General features: G+C 66.6%; 1 protein-coding gene across 2 annotated transcripts in view; it reads left to right on the top strand.

Annotated features, from left to right (window-relative positions):
- The first annotated feature begins 1,427 nt into the window (after positions 1–1,427).
- The window catches only part of ABCC12 (ATP binding cassette subfamily C member 12), a 35,823-nt gene continuing 20,583 nt past the window's right edge, over positions 1,428–16,667 (top strand). For both annotated transcript variants that reach the window (XM_045818876.1, XM_045818875.1), the window contains exons 1-12: positions 1,428–1,546; positions 2,365–2,520; positions 4,284–4,431; positions 4,720–4,953; positions 6,176–6,349; positions 6,822–6,969; positions 8,411–8,559; positions 10,304–10,411; positions 12,414–12,692; positions 14,239–14,310; positions 14,501–14,625; positions 15,874–15,946. In XM_045818876.1, coding sequence (XP_045674832.1) covers positions 1,428–1,546; positions 2,365–2,520; positions 4,284–4,431; positions 4,720–4,953; positions 6,176–6,349; positions 6,822–6,969; positions 8,411–8,559; positions 10,304–10,411; positions 12,414–12,692; positions 14,239–14,310; positions 14,501–14,625; positions 15,874–15,946 — 1,785 coding nt within the window. The remainder of the gene's footprint in view (positions 1,547–2,364; positions 2,521–4,283; positions 4,432–4,719; positions 4,954–6,175; positions 6,350–6,821; positions 6,970–8,410; positions 8,560–10,303; positions 10,412–12,413; positions 12,693–14,238; positions 14,311–14,500; positions 14,626–15,873; positions 15,947–16,667) is intronic.

The following is a 16,667-nucleotide window of genomic DNA, read 5'->3' on the forward strand; positions in this document are numbered from 1 at the left end:
ACACGCCTGGGTTGTGGGTCCGATCCCTGGTGGGGGCGCCTTCTCGAGGCAACTGATCGATGTTTCTCCCCCAGATCAATGCTCCTCTTTCTCTCCTTCCCCCTCTCTCTAAAAACCAGTGAGCATGTCCTCAGGTGAGAATTAAAAACAAACACACACACAACTGTGCAGCCCAGAGAAAACGGACCTGCCCGTTGAGTGTGGTCCAGAATGGGCCAGCCTGTAACCTCCGCTCTGAACCCAGACCCTGTCCCTCTGTTTACGGCGGGTTAGGCCACCCCTCCAGCCAGCAGATGGATGAACGGGGGTTGGGAGGGGGGAAGCTGTTCCCACCCCCGCCAGCCCCCGAATGCTCTGGGTGGGACAGAGTCACGGGGCCGGGGTCCTGGCCTGACCGGGGCCACCCTCCTCCCAGCTGCAGCAGCCCCCGCCCCGCCCCACGGCGGCGGCCGGTAGGCAGACCTCACTCCGGGCAGCACCCGCCCCCGGCAGAGGCCGGGTGACAGTGAGGACAGAGACGTCGGCCGAAGCAGACGTCCTGGTTTAAAAGCCTCACTCCCTGGGAGAGACACATGTAGCTCAGTGCCCTTCCTGCCGCTGGGCGTCCGAGCCGCCGGGGCCACTGAGGCTCCCCGGGGCGTGCTCCAGCGGATCACCCCCCCACCGACCTCCCGGGCCCTCTGCGTCCTCGGAGGAGGCCAGGGTCGCCTGTCTCCTGTGTTGGGCATCTTGGAGTCTGGACCCTCCTTAGAGAACGGGGGCGTCACAGAGGTCATAGGTGAGCGTCCTCCAGGGACAAGGAGGGCCAGCCCCCCAGAAGGACAGAATCACAGGGCCTGGGGACGCTTGGCTGGACAGGAGGGGAACCTCACACGGACGGGCCGCTGGGCAGCGGGGACGTGACGACAGGCGGGTGCAGACGCACCCCCGAGCGGAGCGGCTGGGCAGTGTCGCGTCCAGCCCCCAGCGGGACATGAGTCACACCCTTGAAGGCCACTTCTTGGGAAAAGGTTTCGCTTTTCTGAAACGGCGGGGGTTGGTTTGTGTGACGCTTGTAGCCGCGCTAACTTCCAGAGGAATGTCACTGCCCCTGACGAGGAGGCCTCTGGCTGCAGGACACCCCAGGCAAGGTCCGGACGGGGACGAGCCTCAGGGGCGGCTCTCTGGCCTCTGGGTTTAGGGGACCGGTGGACGGGGTGGCGGGCGTGTGGGCGGGGCGGGCCCTCCGCAGTGTCCTGCCCCCGGACCGTGGGTTTTCCTCGGGGGCAGCGGCCACGGCAGTGGGGCCAGGCGAGCCCGTCCGCGTGCACCTGGTCCTGCGGGGTGGCCTCGCGAGGGGGCCCGCGTCCCTCAGCGAAACCTCTTGTCCCTCTGCTGCAGAGCGCAAGCCCCTCGGCTGAGCGCCTGGGGCTCCCGCCGCCACCATGATGGTGGGGGAGGGCCCCTACCTCATCTCCGACCTGGACCGGCGAGGCCAGCGCAGGTCCTTCGTGGAGAGATACGACCCCAGCCTGAGGACGATGATCCCCGTGAGGCCCTACGCCAGGTGAGCTGGGGTGGGGGGAGGGGCAGAGGGAAGGCTTGGCCGGAACTTGCAGGAGTGGTTTCTGGTCCGTCAGAAGAGTGGGCACTGCCCATTCCCCACGCTGTCTGTCTTCCATGAGCTTGTCCGTTTATCTTTCCGTCCACCCACCCATCATCCACCCATCATCCATCCACCCATCCACCCATCATCCATCCATCATTCATCTATCCATCCATCGATCCATCATCCACCCATCATCCTTCCACCATCCATCTATCCATCCATACATCTAAGCATCTATCCATCATCCACCATTCATCCATCATCCATCCATCTATCTATCCATCCATCCATCCATCATCCGCCCACCATTATTCGTTGATGTACCCCCCACTTTTGACCCCCTCCCACCCTTGGGTGAGAGGGAGACAACAGCTGAATTTAAGGGGGTGCTCAGTAGCGCCCTGTTGTACGTGGTGTTGACTACACACACACACACACACACACACACGAGGAACGTACATAATCTAAAGAGTTTAGATACTAACACTACCTAAAAAATAATCAAAGTGATGAATTTCAAGTCCTTATCACCTTTGTCTTTAAACAACGTATTTAAATTTGTCACCTAATTTTAAATATCGTCCCTGTTTGACGACCGACTCGCAAAGCTCCTACAAATTTGACCACCGTGCTCACCAGCTCTGCGAGCAGCAGGTCAAAGGATGGTTGGGTGCGAGTCTCAGGTTCTGAGCTCGGCCGCGGTCGCCGCCGCCGTTCAGACGCCGAGCTGGGGACCGAGGCGCGCCCTGGAACCCCGCGTGTCCCCTGTGCCCTAGGCTGGCGCCCAACCCCATGGACGACGCCGGGCTGCTGTCCTTCGCCACCTTCTCCTGGCTCACGCCCGTGATGGTCCGAGGCTACAAGGGCACGCTGACCGTGGACTCCCTGCCCCCGCTGTCCAAGTACGACTCGTCCGACATCAACGCCAAAAGGTACCAGGGGTCCCTTGGGCCGCCTCTGCAGAGGATCCCACCCCCGGAAGGTGACGGTGAGCCTTTTAGGGTGCTCCCGCTGCTCGGGTGTGGAAGTCGACGCCCATGGGTGCTGGTGGCCCTTCTCAGTGGCTGAGTCGGGGACGGGGCTGGCTGGGCCAGTCTCCGGGGAGGTGAGGCCTGGGCAGGGTGGGTGGGGACAAGGGACTGCCCGGGGCTACGGCCTGAGGCTAAGGACCAGGGGCCGGGGTGCATGCTGGTCCGTAGGTGCGGCACCTCAGGACGAGAGGGGCCAGAACGTGCTGGCTGGACGCCCCCTGGGGCTGCTGCCCACAGTTCCACGCAGCACGTAGTGTTCCCTTTAAATATCGTGGGGAGATGTTTATATTACAAAGTAGGTTTAGACTGAACCCAGTGAAACAATTTTGTCCGGCAAAAACGTCCCTTGCATTGGTTCAACCTCGTTCCCGGCCATTACAAAAATGGGGAGCAGCCAAATTTTAGGTGGGGGAAGAGTCACAGCCCTCTCTCTGCCTTGGTTTCTTCCGGAAGCCTCCTTCCCTCCGGCCACAGGGGTGAGGTGCAAGCGGTCTGGAGCGTGCGCTTCAAGGGCTGGGACCTCGCATCTCGGTCTGGCCATGGCCCCTGCGGTCGCACCGCCCCACTCGTGCCCTGCAGGGAGCGAGGTCCGTCCGGGGCGGTTCCCGCAGCCTGCGGTCCGGGGAAGACTGCGGGTGATGGCAGGAAGGAGGAGGCCTGCCCGGCTGTCCTGCCCTTAGCGTCCCCGGCCTGGTTCCCGGCGGCAGCCCAGGCCCCTTGTCTCGCGGGCTGCGCTCTGCTCCCGGGTGGTCCGTCCACTCCGAAGGCCCGGACAGCGAACACGGCTGACCACCTTCCTCGCGCGCTACCTTCTCTTCCAGACTCTGAGTTGCGTGCCCGGGTCTTACAGCTAAAGCGTCTCTGCCTAGAGCTGCGCTGCTGACCCTCAGCCCCACCCGGTCAAATCTCCGAGTCTTGCTCCTTGCCTGTCCCTGCAAACTCCGACCACTCAGCTGGCCAGGCCAGACACCCGGGGGCCCCTGCCCCCTTCCCTCTATACGCACACCTCCCTTGTCCGTCGGTCCTGCTGCCTGTCTGTCCGTCCATCTCTGCTGAAACCCACCTTCTCTCCCCACCCAGTGTCAGGCTGCGTCTCACCTGGACGCCGAGTGTCTCTCTGTGGTGTCCCTGACTTTGCCTTTGCTTCCCCCATAATCCACGATTTCCCAGCCACCAGAACGTAGCATCATCGTATCGAGTCGGCCCGAAAGCCTCCCTCTGCACCGGGAGCTCCGGCCCCGGCGGGGCCAGCCCTCTCCCCCGCGCTGCCCCTGCCTGTCACACTGTCCTCTCTCATCTGTGACAGGGACAAGCTCCTCCCGCCCCGGAGGAGATTGTCCTCTTGATCTCCCCATCGCCTCTGTCTTGGCTCAGAACTGCTCGTGCCCCAGAGACGGGCAGCGGGGGCAGGGAACGAAGCGTGGGGAGTGCCCCCTCCACCCCCCCGCCTATGCGGGGCGCCAGCCTATCCTCTGGTCCCTGCTGTAACCGCCTCCCACCGCCCCCCCGTGAAGGGGCACAGGGAGACTACACTGCCCGTCCCACGCCTCCCCAGCCAGGCCGAGGGCCGTGCAGAGCCCCCTCTCGAGGTGCGGCCCCGGAGCGGCTCAGAGCAGCAGGTGCAAATGTCAGTCCCCTTTCTCCACCCTCCGCTGTCCCCGCAGACTCCGAGTCCTCTGGGACGAGGAGGTGGAAAGAGAGGGTCCCGAGAGAGCCTCCCTGGGCCGCGTGGTCTGGAAGTTCCAGCGGACCCGCGTGCTGATGGACGTCGTGGCCAACATCCTGTGCATCGTCATGGCCGCCGTGGGGCCGGTGAGTGTGGCGGCCCCCCTCCTGCGGCCCCCCCTGAGGACCCCCAGACCGGCAGGAATGCCATCAGCTCCTCCCTCCACGAGCCAGTGGGTTCAGTGCACTGCCATCATCCCCGAGCTCCTTGGGGGCGCATGCTCATAAAGCCGATCCTCGCCGAGCACAGCGGCAGCCCCCGGAATTAATTAGAAAGTTCGCCCCCTCCAGTCGGCTTGCGGACAAGTTCGGAGGCCCCCCAGCCTGGCCTGCCGCCCCAGCGGCCGCTCCCCTCCCCGCCGCGCTGTTTTCCAGACGGTCCTCATTCACCAGATCCTCCGGCACACCGAGAGCACCGCCAAGAACGTCTGGGTGGGCGTCGGCCTGTGCCTCGCCCTCTTCGCCACCGAGTTCACCAAGGTCCTCTTCTGGGCCCTTGCCTGGGCCATCAACTACCGCACGGCCATCCGGCTGAAGGTGGCCGTGTCCACCCTGGTGTTCGAGCACCTGGTGTCCTTCAAGATGCTGACGCGCATCTCTGTGGGCGAGGTAGGCGGGCCCAGGGGGGCCCGATACCGAGGGCGGCGCGCCAAGTTCTCTGTGGGTGAGATGCTCGGCCCGGGCGAAGCAGCCGCCTCCCTCTGGTTTGCCGCCGCCCTGCCCACCCGGTCCCCTCCCCGGGCTCGGTGAGGTGGCGCGGACTCAAATCGCCCAGGGGAAGAAGGAGAGCTCCCCTCAAGCTGGAAAATTTGGGAAGTGGCCCCCTGGGGCCAGCTGGGCTTGGGGGCGACCTCGGGCCAACCCCTTGCCTCCAGTGAGGGTGCAGGGTGCTCCGGGGTTACATCACAGCCACGTGACAGAGCGGAACGGCCCACACGTCCGGGGGTTCCATTTATGGAGCGTGCGGGGTGCCAACGCCGAAATAAGCACCGTGCCTGCTGGACCCTCCGAGCTAACGTCTTCTTAAGCTCTTAATCCTTAGCAACGGAACCCTCGCCGTGTGTGCACGCAGGAAAATCCCCCTCGCCGAGGGAACCCCAGACGGCGCGACATATGTTCAAAGCCTCCTGCATCCCTTAAGATTAGGGTCCGCTGCCGAGAACAGAACATGATGGATTAACGAAGTGAATTTCTTTCCCCGTGTCCAAAAACAGCCTGGAGGAGGTCCACCCAGGGCTGGTCTGGGGACTTATGGACCTTTCTACCGTTCCTCCCTTGACCCCAGGCTCCCTGGGGGCTCCCTGGGGGCTCCCCGAGGGTCCCAGGTGGGTGCTGGAGAGCCGTCTGTCCCGCCATGCCCCAGGGAGCTGGTGGGAGGAAGGACCAGAAGGCGGTGTCCTCTGAGCTGAGCCGGCTCCCTTCGAGAACTCACCCCCGAAGTCCCATCGATCGGACGCTTGGGGTTCCATCTGGTCGCCCCTAACGTGGTCCCATAGCCGGATGCCCTCCCCGGCCGGGGCTGGGACATGCTTCTTCCGGCAGGGCTGTGCCAACACGGAGGGGGTCTCTCGGGTGCGCCGCCCCGCGGTAACACCCCTCTCTGTCTTTCCTCGTTAGCATTCCCTGTCCTCAAAGACTGACCTCCTCCCAGTCAGACCCGGACGAGGCTCACAAAACCCGCCGCGCCGGCCCCCGGAGGACCCCCGAGCCCTCTAAGGCAGAGTCTGCCTGCCTCCTCGGCTCCCTCCGCCGCCCCGACGGCCTCCGGCCTCCGGCTGAGACCCGCCCGGCCGCCCCGCCCCCAGCCTGCACCCCTGTGCTTCCTCTCCAGGTGGTGAACACACTGTCGAGCGACAGCTATTCCCTGTTTGAAGCTGCCTTGTTTTGTCCCCTGCCAGCCACCATCCCCATCCTCATGGTTGTGTGCGCGGCGTACTCCTTTTTCATCCTGGGGCCCACGGCTCTCATCGGCATCTCGGTGTACGTCACGTTCATCCCCATCCAGGTACGGCCGGCCTTCGCAGCGGCGGCTGCCTCACGCTGGCGTCTCACAGCCCCGGTCCCCCGACCGGGGGGCAGGCTGCGTCTCTGGGGTGTGGACCCCCGTGTGTGTGTGGGGGGGGGCTCACAGGGGTGCTCCCTTCCCTGCCTGGGCACGCTGATGCTTTTGAAGAAACTTGCGCCTGAGGGCCCCGGGGAGGGGCTGGGGCGTGCCCCCCCCCCCCCGTTTGTCTGGGCCCCGGGGAGGGGACACTGTCTTTACACGGCGGGGACCCGCCACCTGCTCCACCCCCGGTGCCCCCCACCGTCCACCCTGGCTGCCGCCACTGAAGGGAAGGCGTCGGCCGAGAACCTCAGGCCGGCCCGCCCGAGGGCCTCCCCTGCCTGCCCCCCGCCCCCCCCCGTCCTGGGTTCTCAGGCCGCCCGCGTCCCAGCACCCTTCCCCCAGCCCGGGGCTCACACCTCGATTCCTCCAGATGTTCATGGCGAAGCTCAATTCCGCCTTCCGGAGGTCAGCCGTCTCGACGACGGACAGGCGGGTGCAGACCATGAATGAGTTTGTGACCTGCATCAAGCTGATTAAAATGTACGCCTGGGAGAAGTCCTTCACCAAGACCATCCGAGGTAGGGAGCGCGGCGGCCTAGGGGCGCGCCGACCTGCTAGGACGGCCCTTCCCCGGGGTCAGGCGGCCCAGCAGGGGGCCGAGGGCACCCCCTGAGCCATCCCTCAGGCTTTTCCAAGGGGAAGGGAGACTTTACAACAGAAGCATCTGTTGCTGCGGACCAGGGGCTCGGCAGGCGAGCGCCACAGGGCACAGCCTTCACCAGGGCTCAGGACACCGGTGCTGACCGGTGCCGGAGCTGCCGCCTGCAAAAATAGTCCGCTAACACGGTGCGGGCTGACGGACAGCTGCCTCCAGCTGTCCGCTTGACTTAGAAGACGTCTACACGCGTGTGCACACACACGCGCGCACACTCACACTCGCACAGAAATCCCCTCCCGGCCTGCAGGAGCCTCACGGGCCCTGGCTTGACGCTCCCAGCACAGGGGAGCGTGCGTGCACCGCCTCTCTGTTAAAGGTGATGTGAGCACCATTTCCATCAAATACAAATGCAAATCTAATTGCAGGGCCGTTTACACAGCCGCCGACGGAGACTCAGGTGCTTGGCTGGTTAATGATCTGACCGCTGTTACAATGGGCTCCCCGGACGGACAATTACACTTCTCGGCCCGCCCGTCATCGGGCCCGAAGCTGTGCGGGGAGCGGCTGTAGGGACCCGGCTTCTCCTGAGCTTGACAGGGGAAGGGCCCCAGGCTGGGTCGCCGGCCGCCCCGCCCCAGGGGGCCCTCTGGGAGGACCCAGAAATACCCTTTCACACCCCGAACTCGCCTCCCTACAACTGACTCGACGTGGATGCGTTTGGTTGCGTTTGGCTTAACGCAGTGTAGCACAAGCCGGAGGCAGGCACTGGCCGCCACACTGTCGCCGCGCAAGGCTCTGAGAGGCCCTGACTGTCTGATCGGTGAGAGGGCCTCGGCTTGTCAAGTTCAAGGAGGCTGCGCTGACCCAGCTCAGAAATAGCTCTGAGTCGGCTGGCTGTGCCTCCAGCGCATTTCTGGGATCCGTCCGCCCCTCCGCCGCTCACCCCCACCCTGGTCCCAGCTGCAGTGCTCTCCTGGACCACAGCGGGGACGTCCACATGCGACCTCTGCCGTCCTTCCCCCGCCCACACACACACACAGGGCTGCCCCCGCACGCCCCCTCTGGCCTTACTCCCTGCCCAGCCCCGTCCTTGTGTTTACCTGCCTGGTCCCTGCAGGCGTCTGAGTATCGAATCCTGACACACGGAGGAGGAGGCTCGGGGGGGGTGGGGGGGACCCTGGACACCGTCCAGCCGGCAGCTGACCAGCACTGCGCTCCTGGAAGGGCTGGCTCTGTGCCCGGGGCTCTCCGCGTGCTCGCACTTACACCTCCCAGCAGGGACCCTCGGCTCGCCGGCAGCAGGACCTGGCAGGGGCCTGACATGCAGAGCAAACCTGCCCGGCCCGCTCTCTGGGTTGCAGATATACGGAAGAAGGAAAGGAAACTGCTGGAAAAGGCCGGACTCGTCCAGAGCGGGAACTCAGCCCTGGCCCCCATCGCGTCCACCATGGCCATCGTGCTGACCTTCACCGGCCACATCCTGCTGCGCCACCGGCTCACCGCCTCCGTGGTAAGGGCGCCTCGCCCGCTGGCCTCCGTGCACCCGCCGGCGCCAGCAGGGGCCGGGTGGGCGGCTCCTCCCCTCTCCGCCGGCCCTGGCCTCGGCCCGCCTGCTCCTGCTTTAGTCCACACGACAAGACCCTCCCTGGTCTGTGGCCGGGTCCCAGGGGTCGCAGGGGTCGCTGGAACACGCCTGATGTTTGGAAAACCGCATCGAGGCCAAACAAGCAGCTGCCAGTCTGCCGTCCAGAGCGGCTGCGCAATCCCAGACCCCCCCCCCCCACCCCAGCTGTGTGCCAACCAGGGCTCCCCCTTCGCACCGTGGTGGCCCGCACTTCCTGTCCTGTCCTCTCTGTTGTCACGACAGCCGCCCCAGTCGGAGTGAAGTGCCGTCTCCCTGGGGTGGGGGTGGGGTTCTGTGTCTGGCAGAGGAAGAGCCCCGACCAGCCCCCCACCCCCGGGCAGCCAACGTCAGGCCGGGACGGTCTGGCACCGGCGATGTGATGAGACCCCTCCCCCGTGCGGCCACCGCCGGGCCCCGATGGGAACATGCTCTCGCCTCTGCTCTGCCCCCCACCCTGGTTCCGGCCAACTCACACGCCGTATGTGTCCGGGGCTTGAGTGCACTGTCTCACCCTCACAGACTCACAGACGCTGCTCCCGGGGTGCGGGGGCGGTGTCTGGGGGGGCTCTCTGGGTGGGCGGGGCTGCGGGTCCCCCAGGGCTGTGCGGGGAGAGGCCGGACTTACGGCACACCCCAGAACCTCTCCTGCCTGGACTCTGTGATCCCTCCGTGGGGCGAGCGGAGTGTCCGTGGCCGTGAGGGCCGGCGAAGGTCTCTTGGGCAAAGCGCCGGGACAGGGCGAGGCCCGCGGTACATGCCGAACGGGTGTCCCCCGGGGCCTGTGTTTCCTGGGCCCAGACAGCCCTGCGGGCCCTGCGGGCGCCGGGCCCTCGGGGGGGGGGTGGGGGTGGGCGGGGCTGAGAACCTGGGTCACTCTCTCAGCGCCCCAACGGGGACGAGCTGCCGCCGGGCCCTGGGGTTCGCGGGATGGCAGGCAGGGTCCTTCCGGACTTGTCCATGGAACTTGGGTTTACGTAACCGTAAACGGGTGGTGCGCGGACGGCTGCTGACTCCCAGTCGCACAGACGAGAAGATGAAGTTGCAGGCCACGCCCCTCCCCCCGCCCCGCCCCGCCCAGGGCACCGCCCCAGTGAAGATCTTCCTGGAGCCTCTGGGATGTTGCCCAACCCGCTGGGCCAGGCTCAGGGAGGGAGGCCCCAGCGAAGAGGGGCAGGGACCTCGGGTGGGGGGGAGGGGCCGGGGAAGGAGGGCTGTCAGTCTGTCCCCGCTGTGTGCAGAAGCCGGACCCGGGGCCACGTGCCGTGCGGAGCCGGAGGCTCGACTCCAAGGGCCAGATGCTTCTGAGGCAGCTAAGAGATGGGAACGGTTTGGGGAGATCTGTGTGGGGTCTGAGTCCACGGCGCAGGCCAAGTTCAAATGTGGTTCGGATGGGGCTCCCGAAGGCAGGCCGTCAGAGCCCCCCCCAGCCCCCCGCCCCAAGGGCCTGGTTGCCCCGGAGACGGGACAGATTCCCCACCTCGCTGGTGAAGATGCAAAAGCAAAATGTGTGAGCCATGAAACGAGCAAAGTTGTCCGCCCGAGAACCCCCGCCGCACCACCCTGTTTGCGTCTCAGTGAGCTCGGGGCCCAGGCCACGCCCCGTCCCGAGCCTCCCCCCCTCCGCCCCCAGGCCTTCAGCGTGATCGCCATGTTCAACGTGATGAAGTTCTCCATCGCCATCCTGCCCTTCTCCATCAAGGCGGCGGCCGAGGCCAGCGTCTCTCTCCGGAGGATGAAGGTATGACCAGCCCGGAGCGAGGAGGGCGCGGGGAGTGGGGGGGGCTCGTTTGGGGGGGGTGGGGAAACTCCCAGGTTCCGGGGAAGCCGAGTCAACCCCTGGGTGGGGGGCTGGGTCCTGGGCTGGGAGGACACAGCGGGCGGTGGGGGGCTCCCCCGTGCAGACCCGGAGGGGTACACGTGTGGGGGCTGGGACAGGCGAAGAGCTGTCGGTGGGTGGTCTGCCCTCGGAGGGACACGGAGAGGGCGTCTCCGAGCTGAGAGGCCGCTTACTGACCCTCTCCTCTCTACCCGGGGGTGGGGGGCTACCTGTCTGCAGCCACGAGTGTGATCCTCTCACGAGTGTGGGACAGGGGACGGGGCACCCACTTATGCACGAGTCACTCCGTTCCTGCGTGTATTTGTTCGCCCGAGACTTCCCGTGTGCTTCCCGTGCACAAGGCCTGGGGGACAGGCAGACGCAGGGAGGGGAGAGTCTTTGCTCTCGGAGGCCCGGGCCGGTGTGGGACCAGGGGACCCAATTCCATGCGCGGCGGGGGGTCAGTGCGCACAGGGAGGGCAGGGGAAGGGGCTCTGAAGTCGCAGCCAGGACGGGGGCGGGGATGGGGGGGGCATGTCCACGTGTCTGCGAACGGCCGGCAGGCCCTGCTCCCCGGAGCCAGAGACCCGGGAGCCGGCCCCAGCACCCCGGGGTGCCCGTGCGCCTCTGCGCCCTCGCGCCCGCACCTCACCCGCCAGAGCCCTGCCGGCTCGGCTCCCGCTCGCCGGGTCGCCTGCGTTCTAAAAGGCGCCATTTCCAAGATTGAGGCGGAGGTGCATCCTTGAATGACCACTTTCCTTTTTTTAACAAAACGCACGATCCAGCCTCGTCGCGTAATGACCCCGGGTCCCTTAGAGGAGAGCGACGGCGCTGTTTCTTGGCTCCCCCGCCCCCCAGCCCCCCAGCCCTGGCCTTCATTCAGAGCCCCCCCGTGTCCCCATCTGAACTCTCGTGGGACTCACGGAGCGACGGTCCTTCCCCGACATTGTCCCCCTCACAGGCAGGCTGCCTTCGGCGCCCGGGGGGCTGCCAAAATACTGGCCTGCCCACTGGCATCCACCTGCTGGACATGGCTGGGCCCCTGTCCCCCGCCGCACTGCGACTCAGCTGTCCACCAGCTGTGTCTCCGCCTCACTTCCTGTCCCCTCCCCACCCCGAGCTCTGGGCCTCCGTCACCCCGGGCTGCTGGCTGCACCCCGCGTTTCCCGGCCTCGGCTTCCCACTGCGCCCCGCAGCGGGAAGCCCCCCCACTCCACCCTGCCTGGTCCTGCTGCCCAGCCCCTGTACCGGCGGGCTCAGGCCATCCTGCACAGGCCCCTAGCACCGGGGGCCCCGTGTCCCTGCTCTGCGTTGTCCCCGCCACACTTCGCTGAAACGATCCGCGCCCGTCCCCCGTCCCCTCTGCGTCCCCTCGGACTGCGCCCCCCTCCAGGACAGGAGCTGTGCTCCTTTCACGTCGGCATTTCTGGGGTTCACCCCGGGGTCCGGTGCACAGGAGGCCCCTGGCAGGTGTTTTGAGGAGCTGAGCGGAGTGGGGGCCCAGGAGGAGGACACAGTGGACACTGGGCAGGCGGCCTCAGTGTCACAGGCGCCAGTGCCACGCCGTGAAGCCCACCACCGGGAGACTAGTGGCCAGAGCCGCCGCCCCGGGCGTGAGGGTGATGCGTAGCGGGGACCAGCGTGCTCCTCAAGGGTGACCTGCACGGCCAGTGGTCACAGCGCCGCCTGGTGGCCACAGCGCCGCCTGGTGGCCACAGTGCCGCCATCCTACCCAGGGCGGGGGCGGGGGGGGGCGTTTCCGCTGCAGGTCCCCCGGGGGGATGTGCTCAGAACGGTTTTCCTGGGCGTCTCCGGGGGAACCGCCGCGGTGGTGCCCCGGGGCCCCTGGGAGACGTACCGTACCGGGACGGTCCCCGAAAACGGGCGACGCCGACCCCGTTCCTTTCTGTCTCTTTAATCGTAGAAAATTCTCGTAGCTAAGAGCCTCCCCTCCTACATCACCCAGCCGGAAGGCCCAGACACTGTCTTGCTTTTAGCAAATGCCACCTTGACCTGGGAGCAAGGCGCCGGCAGGAAAAGCGACCTAAAGAGAGCGGAGACCCAGAAAAAAAAACGTTTCCTCAAAAGCCAGCGGCTGGAGGCGTACAGCCTGAGCCCGTCGGCCCAGGACCTTGTCGGCCCGGAGGGGCAGGAGGGCAGCTGCAAGGCGGTCCTGCACGGCATAAGCCTGGCCGTGAGGAAGGTGGGTCTGAGCCCCTCACCGAGGGCCACGCAGCCCTGGTCGCCTCCCGGCCGCCCGAGGGGCCGTTTGGGCTGCAGGTGGTGGCGGGGTGGCTCTAACCAGGCTGCTCTCGGCCCCAAATGCTAAAACCACGCACCTGCACAGCGGAGACGTCTCCACTGAGAGAAGAAGGGGGTGGCCGAGGCCCAGCCGGACCGGCTTTTGTAAATGCTCCGAGGTTTGTTCTTAATTTCAGGCTGGAGTCCTCTCTCGGATGACAGCAGCTGACGCTTATGAGCAGGCACGTCAGTAACTCATGTAACCGCCCCCGTGGCCCCGCGGGGCAGGGGCTGTCGCTGCCCCGCTGTGATTCCACGGGGCGGCGGCCCCCCCGGAGGCCAGCCCAGGCGTCAGCCTTGGTCACAGCCGTGGCCTTGTACTCGGAGCCCAGCGCCCGGCGCCGAGAAGGTCCCCGGCCTTGTTTTCCGAATAAACAAATGAATAGTCGGAACCTGGGGGGTGTGTGCCTCGTGGGTTTTCCTCGGGGGACAGGGAGGAATCTAGAACAACTCAGACCGGGCCCCAAGCAGCCGGCCGGACCCCGAGGACAGCCAGGTGCCTGAGGAGGTCGAGTCCAGGCCTGTGGCCTCTTGTGCCCAAGTCTCCAGGATGCCCCCGTCCCTTGAGGTCCTGTCGTGGAGATGAAACGGGTCAGCCTCGCTCACCTGCAGCTTCCATGGCAACGGGGGCCCCGAGGGGCAGCGGCCACAGCTGCCTCCGTGGCCGTGCACGTTCCCCCCCCCACCCCCCGGGGCCTGGCAGGGCGCCTGGTGCTCCGTACACAGTCTGTCACCGGGACTTGTGATGACAGGCAGCAGCCCTCAGGGGCTGGGGGAGGCAGGCAGGTGATGGGCCCTGGTGGCCCGTCAGGGTGTGGAAGGAGCCACACTCGTCCCCAGGAGGGCGTTTTTGCTCTAAGGGGTCCCAGGGAGCGGGTTGTAATGAGGGTGTTCTCGGATGTTCCCACCGCAGCTCTGCGGCCTGCGCTGTGCCGTGCGACCCCCTCCTCCTGAACAAGCTGGTCTGACCCTGGTCTCTGACCCCGAGGGCCTGTGTCCATCTATCTGTCCTCTCCGAGAGGACTCACGCTCAGACCTGGGCCTTTGCCAGGAGGCTTCTCCCGCTCCACGCCGCCCCCCACTTCTGTCCGTTTCCCTGCACGCAGCTGACCTCCTTCCGCAGATTTCACCTCCTCACCTTGTCCACCGTCCCCCAGCGGGCCCGTCACCCCTACCGGGTTCCCGCCCCTGGAGCCTGGGCACCGGACCTCCCTCGTGTCCGGGGCCCCGGTGTCCCGGGCCAGCGCCCGCACCGGGTTCTCCAGACTCGGCCCCTGCCTCCTCTGCGCTGGGATCCGGGCTGGGGTGCGAGGCTGTACCCGCCACCTCCTTCCTGGAGCCAGTGGTGACCCCTGGGTCCCGCCTGTGCGGCTCAGGGGGGACCCTCTGGTCCCCGGACCCCGTGAGGACAGGGAGGATGACTGGGCCCCTCTCTGCTTCTCCGGCAGGGGAAGGTCCTGGGCGTCTGCGGGAACGTGGGGAGCGGGAAGAGCTCCCTCATCGCCGCTCTCCTGGGGCAGGTGAGCCGCGCAGGTCGCTGTGAAGACGCAGCAGCCACGTGCCAGTGACGGGCTGAGACCTCCTGCCGCCCCCCGGCACCTTCAGGACGAGTGCTCACGGGACGAGGGGGGTGGCGAGTGTCCAACAGGCCCCCCCGGGGGAGACACCTGCGCGGTTGGCTGCTGAGGGCCTCCGGGCCGGTGTCTCCAGATGCAGCTGCAGCACGGCGTGGTGGCGGTCAGCGGGACCCTGGCCTACGTGTCCCAGCAGGCGTGGATCTTCCACGGAAGCGTGCGGGAGAACATCCTGTTCGGGGCCCAGTACAACCACCAGAGGTAACGCCGCCTTGGGGAGCTCAGGGCTTCCCGCCACGGGCGGCGGCGCCGTTGGCCACGGCTGCTAGGCGGGCCTCTCTGTCGAGGGCTGGTGCCGCTCCGATCGGGTCCGGAGGGGCGTTGGTGTCTCCTGACTGAGAGTGCGGGGGTGGCGGCGCCTCCTGCCCATCCCACCGATCCGTGATCGTGCCCTGGGCATGGACGGATCCCAGCGCAGAGCTGCATGTGTCCAGGGGCCTGTCACTCTGCACTCAGGGGGCTGTCACTCTGCAGTCAGGGGCCTGTCACTCTGCATTCAGGGGCCAGTTACTCTGCATTCAGGGGCCAGTTACTCTGCATTCAGGGGCCTGTCACTCTGAACTCAGGGGGCTGTCACTCTGCACTCAGGGGGCTGTCACTCTGCATTCAGGGGGCTGTCACTCTGCACTCAGGGGGCTGCCACTCTGCATTCAGGGGGCTGTCACTCTGCAGTCAGGGGGCTGTCACTCTGCAGTCAGGGGGCTGTCATTCTGCACCAGGGGGCTGTCACTCTGCAGTCAGGGGCCTGTCACTCTGCATTCAGGGGCCTGTCACTCTGCATTCAGGGGGCTGCCACTCTACATTCAGGGGGCTGCCACTCTGCATTCAGGGGGCTGTCACTGTGCATTCAGGGGCCTGTCACTCTGCATTCAGGGGGCTGTCACCGTGCATGGGTTGTCAGACTGGAGGAGGGTAAGTCTGGCAAGCCTGCGTCAGGCCAAGCACCCGGAAGTGGGCTTGGAACCCTAGGCCCCACGTGGGCAGCGAGCGGGCCCCGCAGTCTCACGAGCTGGCACCAAGGTCTCAGGACACTCAAGGTGATCCGATGGGACCACAGCGGGGCCTGCGTCACGACGTCGCAGGCACTGCGGGTCACTGACCCCTAGCTCCGAGCTCCCGTGGTTCTTCGCCGAGTTTGGGGGGCTGCCCTGTGCAGGCTCTCACTCAGGGTCCACAGCCATCCCGGCAGCGGGACCCGGGCCACAGGCCCCCCCGTTCCTCAGGTGACGAGGCCAAGGCCCGGGGAGGAGAGGCGGCCCTCCCGGGTGGACTCCGCGTCAGGTCGGGGGAGGCCAGGGGTCCCAGGAAGCTGCCCTGGGACATCAGAGACAAGCAGCCACCACCCCCTCGCCCGGCCCCGCGAAACGGCATTGTCTCTAGATGCAGCTCCGGAGGTCATGCTGGTGGGGCGCTCCTCCCCATGCTGACCTCCGCCCTCTGCCCCCCCAGGTACCAGCACACGGTTCGGGTCTGCGCCCTGCAGCAGGACCTCAACGACCTTCCCTACGGAGACCTGACGGAGGTGAGCGGAGCCTGGAGCGTGGCCCCGAGGCCCCGAGGCCCCCACCAGGCAGCCCGACTGCCCGGAGCCGAAGGGTGGTGGTGCAGCCCAGCTCCCGCCGCACCAATGCCGCCCCCCGAGGACAGAAAGGTCCCGGCAAAGGCAGGGGAGTCAGGTTCTCCCACCTCGAAATCTCCTTGGGGGACGTCACCATGGAGATGCCACCAGCTCTCTCGTGTTGGGTCATTGTGGTCACGCCCGGGGCCGCTTCCCATCAGCCCCTCATCTCGGGGGAGGTTCTGGCTGAAGCTGCTTCCTCACCCCGAGGCCGGGGGGACGGAGGCCCGAGTGGTGGGCTGTGGCCGTAGTCTCAGGGCCCCTCTTGTCCTCACTGCCTCTGCTGCGCTCGGGAGTGCGAGGGCCCCCTCCACACACGGCCCCCACGTGCCGGTCCAGCGGCTCCCCGCCCCGTCCCCCGCCGTGAGCCTGCCCGCTCTCCGGAGCGTCGCTCCACAGTCCTCCCCGGTGGGAGCGAGCAAGATGGAGCCCCTGCCGACGGCACCTGCACCTGCGGGGGGGGGGGGGCCAGGCGCCCCCGCCCAGCACTGGGGAGTCCCCGGTCGCCACTGGCCACTGGGCTCCCGGCCGCAGTGGGGTCTTCACGCCCAGGGCATCCCTGCCAGGGGTGGAGGAGCTGGGGCGTGGTGACGACCAGTCTGCAGGGGAGACTGGAGAAGGTTCG

The sequence above is a fragment of the Phyllostomus hastatus genome, unplaced genomic scaffold (genome assembly GCF_019186645.2).
Source record: "Phyllostomus hastatus isolate PE091 unplaced genomic scaffold, TTU_PhHast_1.1 phas_scaffold_345, whole genome shotgun sequence".
NCBI lineage: Eukaryota > Metazoa > Chordata > Mammalia > Chiroptera > Phyllostomidae > Phyllostomus > Phyllostomus hastatus.